At 51.1% G+C, this 21,772-nt stretch overlaps 4 protein-coding genes across 4 annotated transcripts; 3 read left to right on the top strand and 1 right to left on the bottom strand.

Moving 5' to 3' along the window:
* Positions 1–1,306: 1,306 nt before the first annotated feature.
* On the top strand, positions 1,307–5,041 carry FIBRA_05655 (uncharacterized protein; the record flags this gene model as incomplete). Its single annotated transcript, XM_012327414.1, has 8 exons — positions 1,307–1,375; positions 1,428–1,469; positions 1,526–1,664; positions 1,717–2,291; positions 2,348–3,303; positions 3,363–3,381; positions 3,435–3,672; positions 3,729–5,041. 8 exons carry the CDS (start codon positions 1,307–1,309, stop codon positions 5,039–5,041), a joined length of 3,351 nt encoding a protein of 1,116 aa, XP_012182804.1.
* Positions 5,042–5,476: 435 nt separating this feature from the next.
* FIBRA_05654 (uncharacterized protein) lies at positions 5,477–11,367 on the bottom strand (the record flags this gene model as incomplete). The annotated part of the gene is made up of 14 exons (XM_012327413.1): positions 5,477–5,715; positions 5,775–5,789; positions 5,853–6,123; positions 6,184–6,442; positions 6,493–6,695; positions 6,752–6,893; positions 8,400–8,523; positions 8,578–8,615; positions 8,665–8,718; positions 8,770–9,035; positions 9,089–9,574; positions 9,641–10,213; positions 10,274–10,766; positions 10,826–11,367. The coding sequence occupies 14 exons, from the start codon at positions 11,365–11,367 to the stop codon at positions 5,477–5,479; spliced, it is 3,705 nt and encodes a 1,234-aa protein (XP_012182803.1).
* A 6,476-nt stretch (positions 11,368–17,843) lies between these two features.
* On the top strand, positions 17,844–19,206 carry FIBRA_05653 (uncharacterized protein; the record flags this gene model as incomplete). Its single annotated transcript, XM_012327412.1, has 6 exons — positions 17,844–18,201; positions 18,258–18,326; positions 18,375–18,444; positions 18,499–18,682; positions 18,740–18,886; positions 18,943–19,206. The coding sequence occupies 6 exons, from the start codon at positions 17,844–17,846 to the stop codon at positions 19,204–19,206; spliced, it is 1,092 nt and encodes a 363-aa protein (XP_012182802.1).
* Positions 19,207–19,690: 484 nt separating this feature from the next.
* Positions 19,691–20,773, top strand: FIBRA_05652 (uncharacterized protein; the record flags this gene model as incomplete). The annotated part of the gene is made up of 5 exons (XM_012327411.1): positions 19,691–20,246; positions 20,304–20,414; positions 20,469–20,520; positions 20,568–20,662; positions 20,715–20,773. 5 exons carry the CDS (start codon positions 19,691–19,693, stop codon positions 20,771–20,773), a joined length of 873 nt encoding a protein of 290 aa, XP_012182801.1.
* Between the last annotated feature and the right edge of the window lie 999 nt (positions 20,774–21,772).

Raw genomic sequence — 21,772 nt, 5'->3', positions numbered from 1 at the left:
CGCCTTTCGTGGCCGCGAAGTGAAGCGACAGTGCTTGTGAACGCGGAGCATATCATGCGAAGGTTTGAACGATACCATTCGAAGAAAGTATAGGCTTTGAACAGCCTCTCAATAATTTGCACTGGGCACGAGGTTCCATGGGAAGGAGAAAACGAGGCCAAGACAGAAAATAGGGTAAGAAACTGGCGAAGGTGCATCTTCTGCGCACACAGTCTCTAGACGTGCTGCTTCTACGGGCGCATCCAAGTTTCTCCTTAGTAAGTACTCACCACATTACCACCGCACTGCAACGATCATTCACATCATTTCCCCGGAGACTGAAGTGTGCAGTCGCGAGAATTTGATGCGATGGATCAGTTGATGAGCTATCTGCGTGAAATATAATAGGTAGGATGCCGTAAAATGACGCACCAATTTTGTTCGACGGTAATGCAAAACTCAACTGGTGATCACAGCGATACTGACTCAGTGGGGGTAAATATTGCTTCCACATTGGAAGCGTCTAGCAGAGTACACCTACATGGTTGCATATTTGTGGCCCAACCCTCGGAAGACCGAGGAGGTATCTAGTGCATCCTGACCATGCCGGATCAGCCATTAATCGTGGACCGAGCGAATCTGAACACGCGACAGTCCCACAGAATCGAGCGCGGCGCACACGCTCGTGCACATCCTGATGCGGAAGTTCTCTCGAGCGGGGCACGCGGGGGCGGGGATTATACAACGATGGGAGAAAGACCACCAATAAGTCCAAGCGCATCGTCCCGGTGAAATGAAGAATCGCAGAAGTGAGTGCTGTGTCGAGAAGAAGAAATAATAGCATCGGCAAGGAATGGTGGTCAACTGAAAGCCACCGAGGCTTTCTGTCGATGAGTAAAGTAATCCCGAGCGGAGACAAACAAAGACTGTCGGAGAAAGGGACAAGGCTGACTCGTACGGGCTGATCTGTCCACAGTACCGCTCATTGACAGTGCTGTTCAGCAGGGGGATGCTCTACGTTACGGTGAAAGGATGATGGTCGAGTGGTGGCGCATTCGGGCGTTACGCGGTCACAAAAAGTCACAAACTCCGGTGTTCGGGAGATGCCGGGGATGGGACGCCAGAAGACGTCAGATTGCCATAAGTAACGGCCGAAGATGGAAGGAATTCCAACTCCGTCCAGCCACTGCTAAATGTCATAACGCTAAACGTTGTGTCCTGTCTCAGTGTCTGACTCTCCCCATTCGCGTCCCACCTATCTCCTCCTCCTCCTCTTTTCCCCCCAGCGTCGCTTCTCCGCCCACCCCGGCGCTGCTGCCACGCTGCCATGTACCCAATCTCTGACTTGACCGCGTTTTGTCGCAGAACGACCGGGGATGTCCCTCCCAAACTCGTTGTATGTCTCCATGTGTAATCATGCGTATGCAGCTCCTGCTCATGTACGTTAGGGCGCGTCCACTACCGTGGTAGGATCCAAGATGTACCTCTACGTGAGTCCCCCTACAACGATCACAACATGCCTACGCATCTGACTTATTTGAGCCAGGGAGGTCGTTTGGTGTCCGAACGTAAGATGGTCTCGGACATTTACATGTTCGACTTGGAGACATTCAGATGGGACCGGCTACACCAACATCTCGAAGACGATGTCCCCCAGGCACGTTACTTCCATAGCGCGGACACTTGTACGTCTTGCTATCTGTCATCGCGTCCACATGTCCTTAGCGCATCATGCAGGGCGCAACCACCTCATCATCTTCGGTGGTATGGCCATCAGACCACACTCAGACAATCCAGAGGACCTTTGTGTCTTGAACGATGTCCGAATGTTCAATCTGACAACAGGGCACTGGTTACCGTCAAGTTCAACCGCGTCGGAGGGTTCACCCCCATCTTTCATCCCGAACGCACGATACGCCCACCTTAGCTCCGTCTCCGCTGACCGTTTGTTCGTTATTGGTGGGCAAGATCTGGCGAATGTCTGGTTGGATGACGTGTATGTCTATGACCTCGCTGCCAAGGCTTGGGTACTACGTCGGGAATACTCTCGGCATTGTGGCACTTATCGAAGCGTGGCGGTGACCGCAGACATGCGCGTTCGCTTGCCTCAGGAGGAGTTACGCGCCGCCCAGCCGTCCTCTTCTGGTCTCGGACCGGCTGGCAATCGTTTCAAGGTGAACCAGGCTGCACCTACGGCTTCCGTTATACCTACGGCTTCCATTACACAGTCGGAATCGCTTGTGTATCTACCCTATTCTGCCCCTCCGACTGATGACTACCCTTGTGACATATTTTTATTCAGCAATTACAACGTGCGTATAGTGTTAATCACGATCTGCTGCGCGGTTCTCACAATACAAATTTATAGTTCACAGATGTCCAGCGTGAATTGGAGGTGTTTTCACCTCTGTCTGACGGCGATTTCACTGTCTCCGATCGTTCGGGTTCCATGAATGGCACTTCATTTCCTCCTGGGCTTCGCTTCCCCACTGGTGCTATTCTCGGGACCTACTTTATTGTCGCGGGTACTTACCTCTCCCAGACGTACCAATCATTCTCCATATGGGCCTTGGATCTCATCAACATGACATGGGCGCGAATTGATCCTGGTAGCGCGCTCTCCACAGGCTCATGGTTCCGAAGCTGTCTATGGCCTGCTGAGAACAAGTTTATGGTATTCGGTAACCGGCATGGGAATTTGGTGGAGGATTATAACCGCCGTCTTCTCAGCTGGGACCACGTCACGTGTATTGACCTCGAAGCATTCGGCATCTATCAGTCTCCTCCGATGGTCCTTGATATTCGTGCACAAGAGTTGGGCCTAGCCACATTGGAAGAGAGCGTGCTCGCGGATTTCGAAATCATTTGTGATGATGGACGCAAGGTTCAGTGCTCGCGAAAGGTGCTGGAGGAACGATGGCCATGGTTCAGAGCACAGCTCAGAATGTTCGTCCAATCTGCATCACAAGTGGCAGAGTCCATGCCTATGGTTCCCCAACACGTCGCGCTGCCAGAGTTATCCAGCACCTACGGCCGGCAGGAACAACGCCTAGACCCTCGGCTTACACCCCGCTCGTTTCATTTATCGGAGCCATATCCGATCACACTGGCATTAGTGCAGTACTTCTACTCGATGGCACTGATTACGCCTCTCCAGCATGCACCTGCAGTCCTCAGTCAGCTTCTGCTGCTCTCGAGTACGTACGAATTGAATCATTTACAGTCCCTTGTCAAGCATGCCATGCATCGAGCACTCAGCTATGCGACGTCTGTCGGTATCTACGGTGTTGCGACACTTTGCAACTGTCGTAGTCTGCAGATTCGGTACGTCGCTACGCTGTGCCCCACTTTTGGTATGTCTGACTGGGGTGATGTCTTTGCAGAGCTTTGCGCATAGTGATGGTGAGTTGACATTATTACGCTGTGTTCACATGTGGTGCTCACTCGAATGCTAGGCATATAGCCAAAAACGTCCCGCAGGCGGCCGTTCTCGGACGGACAGGGACGGGTCCTCCGGAAGTCGAAATCATGATAACACGAACGGCAGCGGTGCTGACCGCTCCGGGACCGGCGGCAGTGGCGGCGGCAGTTCTTCTGAGGCCCATGCGGCTGCCAGGCCCCGTGGTATGTCTGACGCCTCGTATCTGCGCGGCCCGTCAGACGGTAGTGGGTCAAGCTTCAGGGATAGCCCTAGTCAGTGTTATTTGTCCTTTCGGAATGCGTGTCGTAATGTCTCTCCGTTTTTGCAGCTCCGACCGCGCTGGTTCGGTCAGATGTGTCTTCGACATCTATGTCACGGCCTCGTGCGATGTCCGAGGTTGCTACCGTACAATCCCATTTACCATCACATTCCGTTGAGGTTCACGATCTTCGTGAGAAATCCATGATGACGACTGCATATCGAAATGGGCAGGTGCTTGCCCATGCATCATCGGACTCTTTCTCTTTGTGTCCCAGGGACTCCGATCCCGCGCAAAAATCCATGGTCTCGCGCAGCAAGGCAGTCGCACGCGAGCGATCTGATAGTATCACCTCTCTCTCTACTGATCGAGAGTTATCTGCTCTTGTGGAGTTGATCTCGCCAACAGGCGTCGACGATGACGAGCAATCGGTGGCATCGTCACGCGGTCCTCGACTGCGTGCAAGTTCATCCTCTCTCTTGGATGTGTACCGTAGCAGCGAAGCACGGTGTGCAGGCGGCGTCGACTCTAGAACGTCTCTTTCCTTGTCGACCAGCTCAGCAGCCGGGTCGCTGTATGCGGACTCAGATACTGAGTGCTTCTCAGACGCCTTTTGCGATGCTGCTGTCTTCTCTCCGACACAGGCTACCTATCCCGCATTCCACCTCCCTCTGAGCCCTCGGCTACGGTCTCATCGGGATCACGACACACCATCGCTCAAGACGTCCACGTCACTCAGCTCTCTGTCTACACCTAGTCTCAGCAGGACATCTTCCTTCCACAGATCTCCCCCAGTTAGTCCAACTTCATTGGCGCTGGCAACTCCGGTCGACGTTGCTGCAAGTTTCTCGCACGGTGCACATCCCTTGCAGGTGATCGAGGAGGCTCGACTTCCCGAAGACGCGGAGGGTTCACAGGAGCTTTATGGCGACGAGAGAGCTACAGCATCGCTACCATCGCTAGGCTCTGAACCGCTCCATGTTGCAACACCTCTCGCGCGTGGTAGCAGTCACGGTCCTATCCTACAGCGGCCGAGATCGAGCAGCAAGATCGTAAATGACAGGGAGGATGCCCATGTGCGTTTGGCCTCACCGGACACGATTGTCCCTAACATGCCTTCGAGAAGCTCCTCGGTCTATACGCCGAAGACGCCACCACTGCTTAAGTCTCCCCGTGGGGTCAAGGTGTTCGCTCGGCTCTTCGCGAAGGAGAAGCCGATCGTCGACGAACCAAGTTACGAGCACCTCTCTAACTTTAATGATCTCGCTCTCAGTCTCAGCTTAGATAAGGCTGAGGAAAGGAAGGCGAGGAACAAGGAGATCCGTGCTGAGAAGCTGGCTCTACAAAAATCCCTCGCTGCGCTGGCTTCGCAGATCGACTAGAAGAAATACTTGAAGCTCATGGGACTGCCCGACCGGCTGGCACTGAGCGCTGAGCACTGGAGGCTTGTAGATGTATTTTATATACAAGGTGTTGTTTTGATTATATCTATGTACGTTATCGCTCGCTCTATGCTGGTTGTTGTGGGGCTATTGTTGTATAGGGCCAGGCTGCCATGTTATCTAGACTCACCTCTTAATGTCAAGCTGCTCCAGCGGTGGATACCTGGCGCACAAACCTGCATCACGGTTAAATTCAGTCAAATAGGATTTAGTCGAACGATGATCGCTTGTATGCATTTCACGGTTAACTAATACACAAATACCAAAATGAAGGGAGAAAATAACAAAGAAACTTACAGCGCTCGATGAACCTATACGAACATACACACGTCTTCTCCTTCCACTAATCTGCTTCCCAGTGTGCCATTCGCAATGTCATAACAGCGAATCCACACGATCTTGCGAGGACCGATCGGTCATGCTCGCGAGCCTTCGCACCTCATATTCAAGTTCATGATAAGCATCCGGATCGCTCTCCAACATCGCAGGTGGAGGCGGGACCAAATTCGGGATGGGTATACCGTGTGCTAATCGTGATGAACCTTGATATCTGTGTTGCAAGTCATCCCCTGAAGCATCAGAATGAACATCTGGCGGGATGATCATATGGTTTACTGCGCAAGAAGGGACATGAGCGACCCAGCATATTGTGCAGAAACACAAGAATACTGACATTCCTTGGCGTGGCCTGCAATATGGTCATATGGAACATCAGCGCCCATTCGGACACTGAAAAGATGACAACGCTCACTGTGATCCTTTTGTCTGGTGCATCCGCTTCCATCCGGACAATCTGGTCGCTTGGTAACCCATTCTTCCAACAGACCCTTCCTCCTCTCTCGTATCCACCAGTCGCGCAAACCCCATAGAAGCACCTCAGTGGCGCACACACGACATATTCTGTGTCTAGGCGCAGTAGGGTCTGGATCGGTACCACCTGCGACGTTGTGAACGTCCATAAAAAGATCTAATTCAATCAAAGGCGCGAACTGCCTAGGTTGTCGCAGGAGGTGAAGTACAATCTACACCGGGTAGATGATCAGCCATAGATACAAGAGAATTTGACGCTGACAACGTCCTACCTCCCGGTAGATGTGTCTGGGTGTAAGTGAATGGAAGGTCAGATAGTCAAGCATGATGTCGACTTCTACGGTATTTCCATCAAAACAGTCGTATATTTCCCCACATTGAATGAGGTCGCCAAGATCAGATAGTCCGTGAGGGTGTTGCGTGATCAGGGGGGCAGCCACACAACGTGAAGGGACACCAACGCCACAGAACGACACTTGACACATGTCGCATTTTGTAGTAGAAGGGGCTTGCAATCCAAGAATGTTCTCGCTATGTGCATAGAGTTAGTGTCCACTTTGCAGCAATCGTTAAGATAGTACCAATTGCCGCAATATGCATGTCCGGGAGGTGTCCCATCGTCTGCATGGAAAGCATTGTCTGGGTCTACATCCGGATCTACGATGGGTTGAGGACACCTCCAACCATAGGAATTATCTGGAGTGCAATGAGGGCACGGATGAACATAGTTCGCGTTTCGCTGAGTGACTGTTGGCTCTGGGGAGGCTTGTCTTGGGGAGGGTATCTTCATTGTTACAAATATCAGAAGGCAGCAACATATAATCAGAGCGTGGATTTTACCCGAAGAGGAAGACCAGTTCTGTACAGTTCATCGGCTTGTAATCGTTCATTCTCAGGACGGTTCTTGAGTGGGGCAGCACGTAGAAGAAGATCGACCAACGATTGTACATGACGAGACGGCGATACCAAAGTCGAAATGCTCCTGCATGATGGACAAGTAGTACCTCGGTTCTGTAAGTATCTCCGTTAGTATGCTTTGATTAGAGATGGACGATATATGCCAGGACTAGGAGTACCCTCGCGCTTCTGCCCTGAACGGGCACCTAGACAGCGCATATATAGCCCTTCTCCGGTTTAAAGCGGACGATATCGATTGAAGCAAGCTTAGAAAGGAGGATTGGAACTTACGCGAATCCACAAAACAATGCAACTTAGATGTATGCGAAATTTGTGAGCACCGTCGGAGCGCAACAGAAGAATAGCGATGCATTACCTCCCGCAGAAGAAGTGTTGACAAGGCATTACCATGACAGGACGGTAGACTAATGCAGAGCAGCATGCGCATTGTAGCTCTTGCTCGAGGTTCTCCACCAGAGCTTCGCCGTCGATGCGCGACTCCTTATTTGTTGTGCAGCGACTTTGACCCTGGTCTTCATGATCTTCCTTCAATTTCTTCCGAGACCCTTCATCCCGCATACCCTCAAATGAGAGCGAGGCCCTGCGCTTGAGAGTGGCGACCGGGGATGATGCTTCCGGCATCGCAGAGATGACGTTAGTGGCCGAATAAGTTGACGAGGGGACCTGTGACGAGGTTGATCCATCATCGGAATTATATCCTGATAGAAGGCTGGACATGTACAGTAGAGCCCGAGGTGGTTGTTTGATGTTAAGAGTAAGTGGACTAATCGGTCAATTTGGGCTCGGTCGTGAGCCGCAAACAGCCCCAATCTTAGGCAGAAGGCTGGAGGTGGCGGACTCATGTTGCCCTTTCCCTGCCCAAGCGACCATTCACAGCGACCGCGAAACTCACCCGAAAGCCAATAATAACAATGGTGAATACATCGGGAAACACTATTGCTTGAGCTTCCAGGCAAACCTGGAGACTACTGTGGTTACACTATTGAAAGCGCGAACGCCATATACTCGTACTATGCACATCAGTCATACTACTACATTTCATAATTTTCATGGAGGCTTGATCAATGAGTGCAGAATGAAATGGCAAATAATGTGAATGTATACGATCAAGAACGGACGTCGAGGTCAGTAGTTAATCAATAAGTCCGAAGAACCGGGGTATAAAAGATATAGTATGTACCCATACTAGCAGGATACTTGGTATAGTGCGTAAAACTGTCTCATTGGTCCTCATATAGAACTGTCTAAACCTTGAGGAGAGAAGGGCGTTGGTGCCGGTGGAGGGATGCCCGCAGTATGACATGCTGTCACCAATTTTGCTCGCAATCCTTCGTACCATCGCCTAGACTCTGGGCATGAAAGGCAGGCACTCAACCTCACATCAGAGAAGTCGATAAGTCAAACAATTTACCTTTGCATGGCCATAATGCCAATAGATATTCCGTTGGGATAACCAGTGACTTGCATGTGTGCAGTGCAAGTGTGAGCGTATTGTCATGAGACCATAATCTTAGAATCCTATGAATCGTCTGTAAGTACTGCGATGAAATACTGCAAAATGCATACGAACCTAAAGACATGACCCAAAAACCACCAGAAGTAGAAAGGTCGGCCGGAAAGACTGCTTGTCGGTTGCCCGGTCACTGTGTGTAGACCATACATTGTACGCTTTGCCATAGAGTTGTGGTGAGTTACTACGCAGATGATCAATTATCATTTCAACCGTGAAATTAACGTGCGGAACGTACACCATTCTTCGGCTTTTTGACGGATAGTGTGTGCGTTTCTAAAACAATTGTCAATAGCTCGCCATTGCTGCTAGCGACTGAACATACACTCCAAGATGAGGGGCGAACCGTTGTGCTTCACGGTAAATATATAAACGAGTGCTTATTGTTCATCAGCATCTTGACAAGTCACCGACAAAGATCTAAACTCACATAAAAAGATAATCACGGCTCACGAACATGAACGTTCGCTCGATGTTGCACTTATGTCGACTTAATAATTGTTCAATCGTATCAATTTCCTGCCAAGTATCGGCTACGAATCGGCCCTTCTCTGCATCGCTCACGGACAAGTCGTTGTACATTCGTACACAACTGTTCCAAAGCAGCAGGGAGCGCATATAAAGGGCCCATACCGATTCTTTTGGTGAAAAGTTACTAGACGACATAAGGGATTCACCTGGGAACAGGACCGCATACTGGAGATTGTGTTGAGTATCGTCCCTCCGAGAAGGAATATCCATCCACATACGTTAGCAGGGTCCATAGCGAACAGCTCGATTTGTGGCATGCTTGCCGCAACATTATATGATGTGTAGCCTGCGATGAGCATCACGCTACTCCATACCAGCCTGCGACACTCCTCTTTCTGTATCTCGCCCTCCGTCCAGGAGTTTATCCATGCAGGCGTATGGCTCCACAGAGGCGCAAGCTCCATCCCACTAGGGGACATCTGACCGAACGTATACGACGCGCACCAACATGGATCTTGAGACGATGGTGACGTACGAGTCGAATGCTGGACAACATAAAATTCCTGGCTATCCCGGTGGTGTACTTCTGAAGCTGCAGCAATTACTGGTGCACAGCGAGGGGGAAAAACGGTTACGCGAGGATCGTTGCGGTCCACGGTCGCCAGTGAGAGATAACGAAGCAGCGAGTCTAGCATGGACAAAGAAGAGCGCACTCGCTGGGTGGCGTGCAAGGGATGAGTGCATACTTCGAAGAAAGCAATCATCTAGCACGTGTGAGCATGATGAAACATCAACACTCATTGGGCAGCAGGATAAGAAAAAAATCTCACCCAGCTCGCTTGTGCCAGATTGTCGTCAACCCAGCTAGCAGTAAGACTCGCTTCTAGCGCACATTGCGCCTCCTCCTTCAGTTTGAGCGCTCTATCCCGCCCGTGAGCTCCTGCACCGTGCCCACCGTCCGAACTCTGTAAAAACGTAGCGAGCGCAAGCACCGACCAAACAAAGCTTGGCTGCAAACTACATCGACTCTCCGGGTCACGCAATCGCCGCAATAACCGCGGGATATTAATAAAAGATAACCAATACGAGGAATAGCGGAGGAGGAAACGGAGATCTGCGTGGACTTGTTGGGTAGCTGCGTGTCGTGCCCCCGGCGTGAGATGAAATGGCTGACCATGGGGGTGATCGTATGACGTTGCATAAAGACCTAAAAGTACGTCCCACCAGGTGTCTCTAGCGTACCTGAGGGATGGTTCCGAAGGTAATTCTGCCTTGACATGTATTGCATCATCCTGCTCATCCTGAGAGTGGGTAACGAGTGAGTCTGAGCCTGCAGTAGAATACGTGGGGCCCAATGTGGAAACCGCGTACTCGAATGGGACCGTCTCGTACTGAAGCTCACTCTGCAAAACGTGAGAAATGCTGGATCAAAGAGGGTAATGAGGGTAAGTAGTCCATCGCACCTGTGTATACGACGGGTCGTCGTGTGGCTTGTGAAAGGACAAAGATGGATGTGACAGCGAATGTTGATGCATGGGCATGTGAATCTCAGTGGGAGTAGAGATAGAAATGGGGGTGAGGTCCTGATTAAGCATATTTGACGTTGCGTGAACGTCCTGGAAGTCTCCACCGTGAAATTGTGGCGATGGTGTACGGGGGCTTAATGATATATGATGTGGCGGCGCAGATAGCAGACCTGGTCCCCGACTCGTCTCAGCGAAATCACCGAAAGATGACTCTTTTGTATCGACCGGCTCGGCTGTCGTTCTTCGTCGTCTGCGAGGCCGCTCGCCATCAGTGTTGGCCATCCCCGCAGTTCTTTGTCGCGCTCCTGGTGTCTTATCCGGACCTCGGCGCTTAGGCGCGACATCGTACGAGCAGGCGTCGCCAGAGGTACGACGACTGCAATTGTGGCACACAGGCTTAGCACCGTCGCAACGTATCTTCCGGCTTCGGCTGTTAAGAGAGAAACATAAGTATATGCAACAAAGAGACACTGAGCTTGGTCTACGTACCACTGAACGCAAGCTACATAAACCCTAGTTCGGGGCTTACCCTGTGTCGTTAGAGGCTGATCAGGAGCAAGCTCTAGTTTGAGCTTCTCTCTTCGAGACTTTCCCGTACGTTTCTCTGGAGCGGCTGACGATCTACGGGGCTTTGCCTCTGATGTGGATGATGAAGCAGACATGGGTTCCACGGCCTGATCGTTCCCAAGAGGGTGCGGGGGTAGGTGTGATAGATCGCAATGTAATTGTAAAGACGAGCGTCCACTTGCATGCGGACCGTGTCCAATAGAACTGTCCAACAAAGCAGTGTCCTGTGGAGTACTTCTGCTGGCATCAGACATGCTTGACGCGCCAGGATGAAGAACGGTCGTCGATGAGCCTGCGCTGAAGGAACCATGACCCGTAAAACCATTGTTCCCGTACTCAGATGGCTGGTAGGCGTAGCAAGCATGCGAGTACTCGATAGCGTCGTTCACAAAGTGTATGTCACCGCCGCCGACGTAGGAGCGGTTATGGGACACAGGGAAGAGGTTCGGAAACTCTCCAGACATGACGCAGAGGATATGAAAGATGCAGAGATTGATTGGTTTAGACGAGACCGAGGAGATGAACTGCACCCGCCGAGATGCGGGTGCTGAAGGATATGTCAAAAGTGAGCCGAGGGTAACTTAGATGGGTGGTGTAGAGGATCGAGAGGCACACCTCAAAGACGAAATCGCGTGAAATTTGGCGAAATTTGGCGTGGACCCGATGTGTGAAGCCTAGGGGGTCAGCGCGATCTTGTGAGTGCAGGGAGAAAAGGCTGGAGCTGGAAGGGGCGACATACTTGAGAAGCATATCACATATATTTGAATGTGGACTAAGAAGGTTAGCCGTGGCCAATCGGGATCGCAGTCGGCCTTCAAATCTCTCCAACTGATTTATTTGTCTTCCGCATGCAGGATTGCCCGCGACCGCTGTCACCGTCTCCATCATCGTGAACGCAGCTGGCAGGCGCTCCGCAACACCTACGCCCGCCTCTGTCTGCCTATGCACCCCAATACGTCTCGCTGAATGGACCGTCTGAGATTGGCCAGAGCAAGCTTGCGTGCTGGTCTCAGGGTGCCGAATTAATTGAGGCTGAATTGACGGAGCACAGGTGACCCTGATAATCTCCCCGGTTCTTCGGTTGAGCCTGCCTTACGGTACCGGCAACTCGATGTGATGCTGAGATTTCCTGGCTGGTTCCAATCTGAGGCAGGAAATGTGTCCGGCACACCAGTGGCCATGCGCTAGCCATTTTGCCGCCCACAGGCTCTGGCCGACGCCGCTTCCCTGCGAGTCGGCTCGTTAAGCGAGTCGTGCGCTACTAGTCCACGGCTGGCCTCGCCCATCTCATTTGCGCCTTCGTGTCTATCAATTATCTCACCCACGGCCCGCCCGGTCGCCCGAGGCTCCCGCCTTTTGCCCCGACATCGCTCGGTTCGCTACCACCCACCGGTCCACCTCTCCTTCCGTGGGTATGTAACGGTTCGATACGCTCTGTGATACCTACATCACCCCTGGCCGCACGGGTCCCGTCCAATGCTTGTTTCCAGCACCAGCACAGAATAGCTTCCTCGCATGTGCCCGTTCTTGCAAGTCGCGACGGTCGTCCATCCTAGCAAACTGTACCACATTCAGCGAAGCGGACATAATAATGCAGCCCAGAGCTTGTGGAGTCCAGGTATGGCGGGTTTGGGAACATCCCGCTGGCAATCGCCGTTTTCTCTCACGCCGATAAAATTAAGGGGTCGTGATTTCAGAAATCCCCAGTCCGATGGACAGTCCTTGACCCTGAAGACGAAACCTTGTCCGGAATCTTACCGTTTGCGGAGCTGGTCTGGCACACCAAATCTTTGGTTAAATATATGTAAGCACCCAAGATAGATGTTACAAGACCACTGTCCCTCGTTTCTTGCGTTTGTCTGGCGTCATCCTCCTCTCACTGCGCGCCCAGCGGGCTGCGAATTTTACAGTAGTTGCGCTCCGCATTGTCAGGGCATGCACTTCCGAACGATTGGACCTCGAGATCCCACATGAGACCCTCGTGCTACTCGACAAGTAGACATTCCATGGGACTCGAGAGACGCAAATTGGCAATCTCCTCAGCCTGCGCACCACTTCATCTCGGCATGGAAGTGAATTGCTCCTGTGTTCTGTCAGATTGTTACGTGAGACTTGATACATGGGTGTGAGTCTCGAGGTTCTTTCTATTCTACGGTGCCTTGATCGTAGCCAGCGAACACATCCTGTCGTCACAGAAACGTGCCGAATTCGCTATCCACTCATCAATATAGTGTCGAAGAGTGGGAAGACTCGAGAATCGTGATATGCTCCCATGCGTGACCTTAGGAAGCCTTGAGCATGACTCACTAGGATATCTGCGAGCTCCAAATCCCCCACCGCCTCGTCGAATGTGGGTTACCCTTTATCTAGGTGTCCATCGTGAATTTCCCGGTGCGTCAATTCAGTTTGGTGAGTAATGCGACTCTTCGCGAAGATCGCAGCCTGCGATGTTACCAGCACCATCGCCTTTCCTCACCATACCGAGTGTTTCAACTAGTCATGGCGCATGGACTACAGCCTGTGTGCACTCAGATCATATTGATCGATGGTGATTGACAGTTTTCGCCAATTGAATCTTACAATGAGGACCACAAGAATCTATCAGATTCACGCCACATCCGCCCTTTGTTCCTCCAATATTTTTCCGCGTCCTGCGCACGGCGTTATTGAATCAGTCAGGTTCGCATCTCGATGTCTCCGAGAGTATTACGCTCCCAAGTGTTCAAGTTGAGCTGTGAGCCTGTGATTCAGGCACCTCTCCTCGACGCCACCACGTCATGCTGTTATCGGTGGCCACAAGACTCCCAGCTCCTGTTTCGGGTCACCGTTAACCCAGCGTTGACATCTGTGCGATGTGGTGCTTGATGTGCCGTGGCGCCGCTATGATCACACACTGTTTGCAGGCGCTCATCCGGGCCCAAGCGCTGTCGAATTAGCGCGGTCAGATTAGTGACTGGATGGAAAAATGCTCGATTTGTCTATATGGACTTGCTTTACGGCTCGTTGACAATGTCTGGTATTCTACCATTCATTTGTTGCTAAGCAGGAGCCCGGGAGTTCGTACAAGTGTTCGTCAATGTCGTGGTCATCGAATTGATAGCGTACGACACCTGCTAGTCTTCCGTTCTGGTCAATGTGTCAGTGCGGGTAGATGTTATGTACCGCTTGACATCCCTTTCCGCGATCAGCACACGCACAATAATATCAAGTGCCCAGCACCATTAGGCAACGGGTCCGCAGGTCGAGGCTAGTCTAAGTCTCAATCTTACTTTTGAGCTCGAGACTAGGCCCTCTGTACTGATCAATGCCTTGAAGGTGTGCGCTCTATGTCGTTTTGGAGGCATCTCGTTCACTGCCCGCATGCTCAAGTAAGTAGTTCGGCTGCTTCCAACTTGCGCATATTGACAGCTCCGCGGAGCCCACTTATCGGCTTGACATAATAGTTGCTAAATTTTTCCACAGATACGTCGGCGCTGTCGTATTTATTCCTGTCGCCATTCTGGGCCGGCACTCGCCACCTGGGTGAACGCACCCCGTATTATGCGTGCTGAAACCCCGCTTGACGCCCTTTTTGTGTCACAGACCCAACGATCGGGAGAGCACCTGGAGGCACGAACAGGTCGCGTGCGGGGGTTTATGGTCAGAATCGTGTACCATGTCCCACCACCTGTGCTACGATACATCCGGGGAGGCAGGTCAGTGCTGCTTTTTCTAGGCCTCTGTCCTTCTGGTCGGTATGAAACTACAAGATACGAGTTCCGCACATATTGATTTGTTCTAGAATGCCTCCGCTTTTTTGGTCTTGTGCCAGTGATCTCGGTCACTCGCACATACATGGCGAATTTCAAGCGACTAAACGAACTGAATACCTCTCAATGCACTTGACCACACTACGGGCGTTTTTTGATGTTAGCGTATATCGGCGGCGGAGAGATGCTCGCGGGGCCGACTGGTATGATTGGTCTGTACATATAAGCCGTTGTCTTGTGTTTCCGTGATGGAGTCGAACAGCGGCTGAAACTGTTACAGATTTCCGAAAGAATATCCGGAGGTGCGACTGTAGTCTATGGTTGCCTTGTCGTCGCTAGCGCTGGCGTCAAACACCTGTCAGCGGATCCAAGTATCGGACATACCTCAAAGGTTCATTTTTCGGTAGCATTTCAGGAGAAATTCGCCTGCCCATTCTCAGGGTTAAAGAATGCAGGGCGGGCTCAATAGTGAGAGGAGACCATCGGTACCCGTGAGTCGACTCCAAGTCTCGACCTTAGGGGCCAGCTTCCCTATTGTTGCAGGACAGCGATAGAGCGGCTGCGAGGCTATAACAAGCTGCGAGTTTTCTGCGCCTTCCAGACCGTCGCATTCACGGCCGAATTGGTCGGACCGGATTGGACGTAATGGCTCCGAGTCTCCAAAGGAGAATCAGCGACCATCTCTGACCCACAATGCACGACTTGGAAGTGGATGACGAAGATGAGACCACGAGGTCACCTCGATGAGTATTTCCAATGGCTTCGGTGACTGATCCAGAGAAAGGTCGGAACTTCTATCATTCTTTCACGGCAGACCCTGATGCCGCTATCTCTCAATGGTAGAACATGGGGCATGGCTAATGTCGGCACACTCCTGGTGAGGTGCCCGTTCTGACCATACATTTTACGTTGTGTCTGATATCAAGTAGGCGGGTATTCAATCGAGATTCCAGCATCTTCTTGGCTAATCTGCGCACCACTTGATATGCTAGGAGGTTTTCACGGCGACTCTCGTGCAACTGTATCAATAACATTGATGAGATATAATGAACCCTTCCTCACACCTAACCCTCGTTGAAATTGGACGCTGCATATCCTTTTGTATCGGGATAGGACCGGGTCTTTGAACTTATTAAAATTTCAATGAGGATGCAATGAGAAGCTTCATTATTCATTTACGCGATCCTAGTGGAGAGATATGAATAATAGCCCTTTGCCACGCAGTCCTCCGCCCAAAGAACTGCGTAATCTGTTACGTGGACTCACATATTGAACATGACGTTTGGTCATGCCGCGTGTACATTAAGTTGGGGCAAGACTTGGTGAATAGTGAGATCAATTGCCTACGAACGAGTCCTTGGATATCACCTACGACTACGTCTGATTGAATGGGTCACAAGTGGCTTGCGGTCGCGCCCGGCTCTGGAGTCTAGGACCTAGTTTGCACGTTCGTCGCCGATAGCCAACCAATTCAGTTTTCGTCGAGTCTGCGTTGCCCTTGAGGGTGGCCGCTAAGCCACGTCGTTTGCAAAAATTGAGGATTAACCCCGAGTCGCAAAGTGCAAATAAGCTTTCGGACAGAACGTATCTACGCTGTGCACGAAGATCAACCCGTCTGCACTAATCTCGGGTAGTTTGGATGCGCCAAGATATTTCCGCGAAAATTCTGCTTTTTGGAGTGACCTTCGTCAGGAAGCCGCGCGGTAAGCGTCTCTACAAACAACTTGGGAACAGGAATCCATTACCGACGGAGGTCGTCCAGTTCAACAGATAGCATTAGTAGTCCAGGGAGATGGCTCCATCTGATCGAGGAGAAATGTGGACGATCCGATCGAGAGACACTCAGGCGGGCTGGCCGCGTCTGCTTCCGCGCGCGCGGGAGCACTCGTTTGGGGCTCATCGGTGTCCATGCCGCTTGTTCGTTCAGGTGCCAAAACTCGCGGGTTCCAAGACGAGTATATTGTCAAATGTTTTCCGTAAACCTCAACTCAAGGCTCAGCCGGGTTAGCTCCGCGAAGTTCCGCCATCGGTTTGACATAGCTCGGAGCAAAGTCACTTCTGCTTGCGGAGCAAGAAGATAAAATGAGCCTAATGTGGATTTTCGTGGATTTTCCATCGAGAGTTGGTTTGTACCACTCGCACACTCGTAACATGTATCTTGGTCGAAATCCAGATTTGGGCTCGCAAGATGCTACGAGCTGCTAGCGTAGGTCTCTAAAAAATAGGCCAGGCCCCTGTCCGTCACTTCGTCTCCGCATCGGTCCTACTGAGTAGCTTGAGCCGATTAGAATGCTGCATTGCGCATGCCCTCCGACCGGACAGATGTCATATTCGAGTTCACTTGTTCATTGGTGCTACGCGTAGCACAACGAGTTGGCCCAATTATGAGGGGAACACAATGACTCGGACATCTTTATCGCTCACTGGCTACGCGTCAGGCGAAGTTCCGCATGGAGAGCAATTCCAAAAAGCCACCGGGTAGAGCCTCTTACATATACTCAGTAGTGAGATGAGATTCTAAAGAGTCATAATCATCGTGGCGGCCATCATCGCGGCACCGGTCATTGCCTTCTAGGCAAGGCGGCGTGAGCCACTGCGAGCTTCAACGCGACCATGCTCATTTCTCTGACGCCTTGGGCCTTTCTTCTCCCCTCACCACGATCCCCGCCCCACATCTCTCACTGCTGCGGACGAGATTGTCTATGTTAAGGCGAATCGACGTTCTTCTTTGTCGAAGGTTCATTCATGCAACCCATAACTCCGTCGAACACGCAGTCCACGGTCAGAAGACCGCCATGACCATGCGCCTTTCTGGTCATGCCGTCGTCTGGTGCCCCTCCTTCGTGCAAAGAGATTGGCTGGTTATGGACACCCACGTTTTGTCATGCTTGAAGTCACCCTGGTCCGCCCTACTTGCGACGATCTCACGCTGCATGTCCCACTCGGATGTAGCGTGCCTCTTGTGCCGCAGTTCCTGATCTCGGAGTTGCTCAGGGAGCTCTCTTATTGGTACAGAGGACCTCAAGAGTCTCGAGGGAAGAGGTACGCTCACATGGACTAATTGTCGGTTGGCGCATGATTTTCCCAACTACCATTCAGTGGCAGGCTACGTGATGGGACGCTATCACTATGGGTAGACGGTACGAAAATAATCAATCAGGACACGATAGCCGAGTCGCCCTCCGCACAAAATGAGAGTGCCACCCCATGCTATAAGTAGCGAGGGGGGTCCGGTCAAAGCTGTGATCCCTGTGCGATCACCGTCCACTGTGAGCCAGGTGCCTACATCTCCACTTTCCGGACCTCCAGCGATGTACGCCTCGGTCATCGTTCTTGTGTCCGCTTTCTGGAGCGTGGCTACAGTCAAAGCAGCTCCCTCTTCCATGAATCCATCTATCTTCGCAAGAGATGATGACATTTCCACCATTCTGAACCCAGCGTCGGTCCTCACATTAACGGCACCCATAATCTCAGACTTTGCTCCATATACCGAGTTCGCGCGGGCTGCGTACTGCGCATCAGACATAATCACCGGTTGGCAATGCGGTGGTAAGTACGCTAATTTTGGGGTGGAGAATTTTACGTACTCATGCTGTGGATTTCAGAGGCGTGCGATGCCATTCCAGGGTTTGAGCCGACTCTGACCGGTGGTGACGGCGATGATATCCAATTATGTACGACCACCCATTTTTCTGTTCAGATAATCACTTATTGTCAAGTAGATTTCGTCGGATACTGGCCATCTGAGAATGCGGTCGTTGTGGCGCACCAAGGAACAGACCCTACTGAGCTGTCAGTGATACCGGCTCATCATCAATGGCAACGCTAATCATTTTGATGATCCAGGCTATCGGATTTGACTGATGTCGATATCATCACGGAGAATCTCAACAGCACGCTCTTTCCCGGTGTCTCTTCAGACGTATGGGTTCATAGCGGATTCGCAAATGAACAGGCGAAAACGGCGGATATCATTCTTCAAGAGACCCAGTATCTAATTCAAACTCAAGGCGCGGACACGGTGATCTTGGTATGTTGTTTAACACTACGATACCCGCGATGCTTAACATTGCTTCCGGTATCGTAGGTTGGACACTCATTGGGAGCTGCTATCGCTGAACTCGACGCAATGTTCATGACATTGAATTTGCCGTCCAATATCGCCATAAAGGCTCGGACGTATGGAACACCTCGGGTGGGGAACCCTGCATGGGCAGATCTCTTCGACGAAATGGTGAGTTTATAGCTCATTTGTTAGCAGAATCATTGATGAAGCTGTGATGATTTCAGGTTCCAAATTTCACGCGCATGAACAACGAGAAGGATCCTATTCCGATTGTTCCAGGTCGTTTCCTTGGTTTCGAGCACCCAGAGACAGAGGTGCACATTGTATCCGAAGCCGACAACAATGTTGTAGCTTGCCCAGGCAACGATGATGCCACTGATGCACAATGTACGATTATGACAGTGCCAAATGTCCTCGACGGTGATATTCTGGATCATTTGGGGCCTTATCCGGGAGGGATTTACATTGGTACTATTTATTGCACTTGATTTTACTTATTGGTCTCTGTGGCTGATGGTATGATGCCCGTTGCGTTCGCGTCGTGGATATCATGGAGAGGTCTATGATCTGTTGTTATTGTATGTACCGCTACTGATATGCTACGAAACTTCGGGAACGTGCAGAGTAATTATTTGATGTCCAAAATTGGTGCAAGACAATACGGATCCAACATCCCGTGGTCACTTGAAACTTGGGATTATATTCAGAAGCTATTGCTGGTGTGCAAAATATGTGAGACGTTCGACCCGTTGAACATATTTTTGATCAGCTGGACGAAGTTGGTCGAGCCACATTTGACTCAGGCCACATTTGACATGGCTCACGGCCTTTGCCGTTGCTTCTGCATATGCGCGCTAAACTCGATGTTTTGACATTGACTAGATCTAGGTTTTCATTGCGGTGTATCACGACCTTGTTCACATCCTACCTCGCACTCTTATTATCGTAAGTGCGTATTCGTATAATCAGGACATGGCTAGGGACTCTACGTCGCCAGCTCGACGACATTACCCAGATGATCGCTACCGGGAGGAGCGCCGGAGCTACAAGGATGACCGGCCTAGCGACCGACGACAGCGTAGAGATGTGGATAGGAGAGACATGAGAAATGGTGACCGTAGAGGAAATGGCAGGGAGCGGTCTAGAAGTCGAGACAACCGTCGCCGTGATGATGGCGACCGTAGGCGAGGCGACCGCTCAGAACGCGAACGTGACGGGCACAGAGAGCGCGATGGAGGGAGGGACCCAGACCGGCGTGCGCGTGCAGGACCATCCCGCCGTTCAGCGAGCCCCCGCCGGCGGCCATCGCGAGAGCGAGATCCATCGCACTCCTCTTCGAAACGCGAGGGCTCAGTCGAGGACAAGGCAAAGCCGAACTTCGCACCCTCCGGGCTACTTGCTGCTGCCACAAAGACGATCAAAAATGTCGATGGTACTAGTACCGTGTTGAAGTATCATGAGCCACCAGAGGCGCGAAAGCCCGCTGTTGGCTGGCGATTGTACGTCTTCAAAGGTAAAGAACAAGTTGGTATGTATTCCAAGTTGTACATCTATTAGTGTATGTTTTGACTCAATTCCCACTCAGACCTGTTACACATCCATCGACAGAGCGCATACCTCATTGGGCGAGATCGTACAGTGGCTGACCTGACTATTGAACATCCTTCCTGTTCAAAACAACATGCTGCTATTCAATGTACGCATCCTGGATGAAACATCTACATTGTCGTGCTGAGACTCTACCATTAAGATCGACAGGTCAAAGAACAGAATGAATTTGGCGATGTCAAGCCTGCTATCAAGTAAGCTGCCAGAATTCTCGTCAGGGCATTGCTGAGTGCCTGCCTAGGCCCTTCATTATTGACCTAGAGTCCACTAACGGAACGCATGTGAACGACGAGCAAATTCCCACCTCACGGTATTATGAGCTCAAGCCTGGTGATGGTGAGTGCTGTAGTGGTACGGATTGTAGCGCCTGCTCAGCGTGTCTTTCCAGTGATCAAGTTCGGAGAGTCCCAGCGGGAGTATGTACTCTTACACGATGACGCAGTCTGATCACAAGAGTGTGCTTTTGTCGACTTCGACATAGAACTGTCCCTTTTACTACCTACTCGCCCTATTCATTACAAAACTCACGGCTTCCTGCTTTACTGTGGTGCCTCTGATCCCTGTCTTGCGTTTCTGTTCATGTATTGATCAGAACTCTTTTTGTAGAATTTATCATGCGAGATGGCTTGAGGTAAATCTTCTGGGTGCGATGATATGATAAAACCTACGATTAAAATTTGGGTTTGTGGTGATATGCACTTATTGAGGTTTGGGAAATGCCAAGAGATAGTTATATACATTATAAATCTTACTATCCCAATCCGATATGGTGTAACGGCTAACATTACCGCCTTTCACAGGTAGTAGTGTGTGTAGTGCGCGGTAGCTCGGGGTTCGATTCCCCGTATCGGAGTTTTTTTCTTCCATTATGCACTGCTGCGTCCCTTTGACTTCTTCTCCATCCACGCTTTTTGTCTATGATTTTATAATTACCTCGACGTCCTCTTAATCCATCTTTTCGAATCTTAACGGCGACGTGCTTTATGCCCTTGTCTCCCTATTGTCTATTCATGACCCTCTCCGCCTATCGGCCAAGAACTGCACGTTATATATAGGGGAGCGGCATGCCTACACAAATTCATATCGATACAAGATGCTGAGCGAGCAGTGATGTTCTGCGCATATGTGCTCGTTGATGTCAGTGGCCGGCTGACTCAACTACGCAGGCTTTAAATTCAGAACAATTGTAAGTACAGTATACGTCTTTAATAAAAGGATGTGATGGGCGTCGCCGCAGCACGCGCTCTTTACTTCAAAAGTTTCTCTGCTTGACCAGGCGCGTAACCTAATTGCTAATACACTGTTCGCCGTTGATACCCTTTTGACAGCCGACCCGGCAAAGCATTGGCAATGGTCTTTCCAAGACCCACAGACTCACAGAGATACGATTGCATTCGTACTGCACTTCAATTTTGACACCGGTTGTCAGAAATCTCGGCAGTGACC

The sequence above is a fragment of the Fibroporia radiculosa genome, assembly GCF_000313525.1.
Source record: "Fibroporia radiculosa TFFH 294 genomic supercontigs, scaffold4931, whole genome shotgun sequence".
NCBI classification, from domain to species: domain Eukaryota; kingdom Fungi; phylum Basidiomycota; class Agaricomycetes; order Polyporales; family Fibroporiaceae; genus Fibroporia; species Fibroporia radiculosa.
The sequence above is the reverse complement of the archived record's forward strand: the minus strand, read 5'-3'. Positions and strand labels throughout refer to the sequence as shown.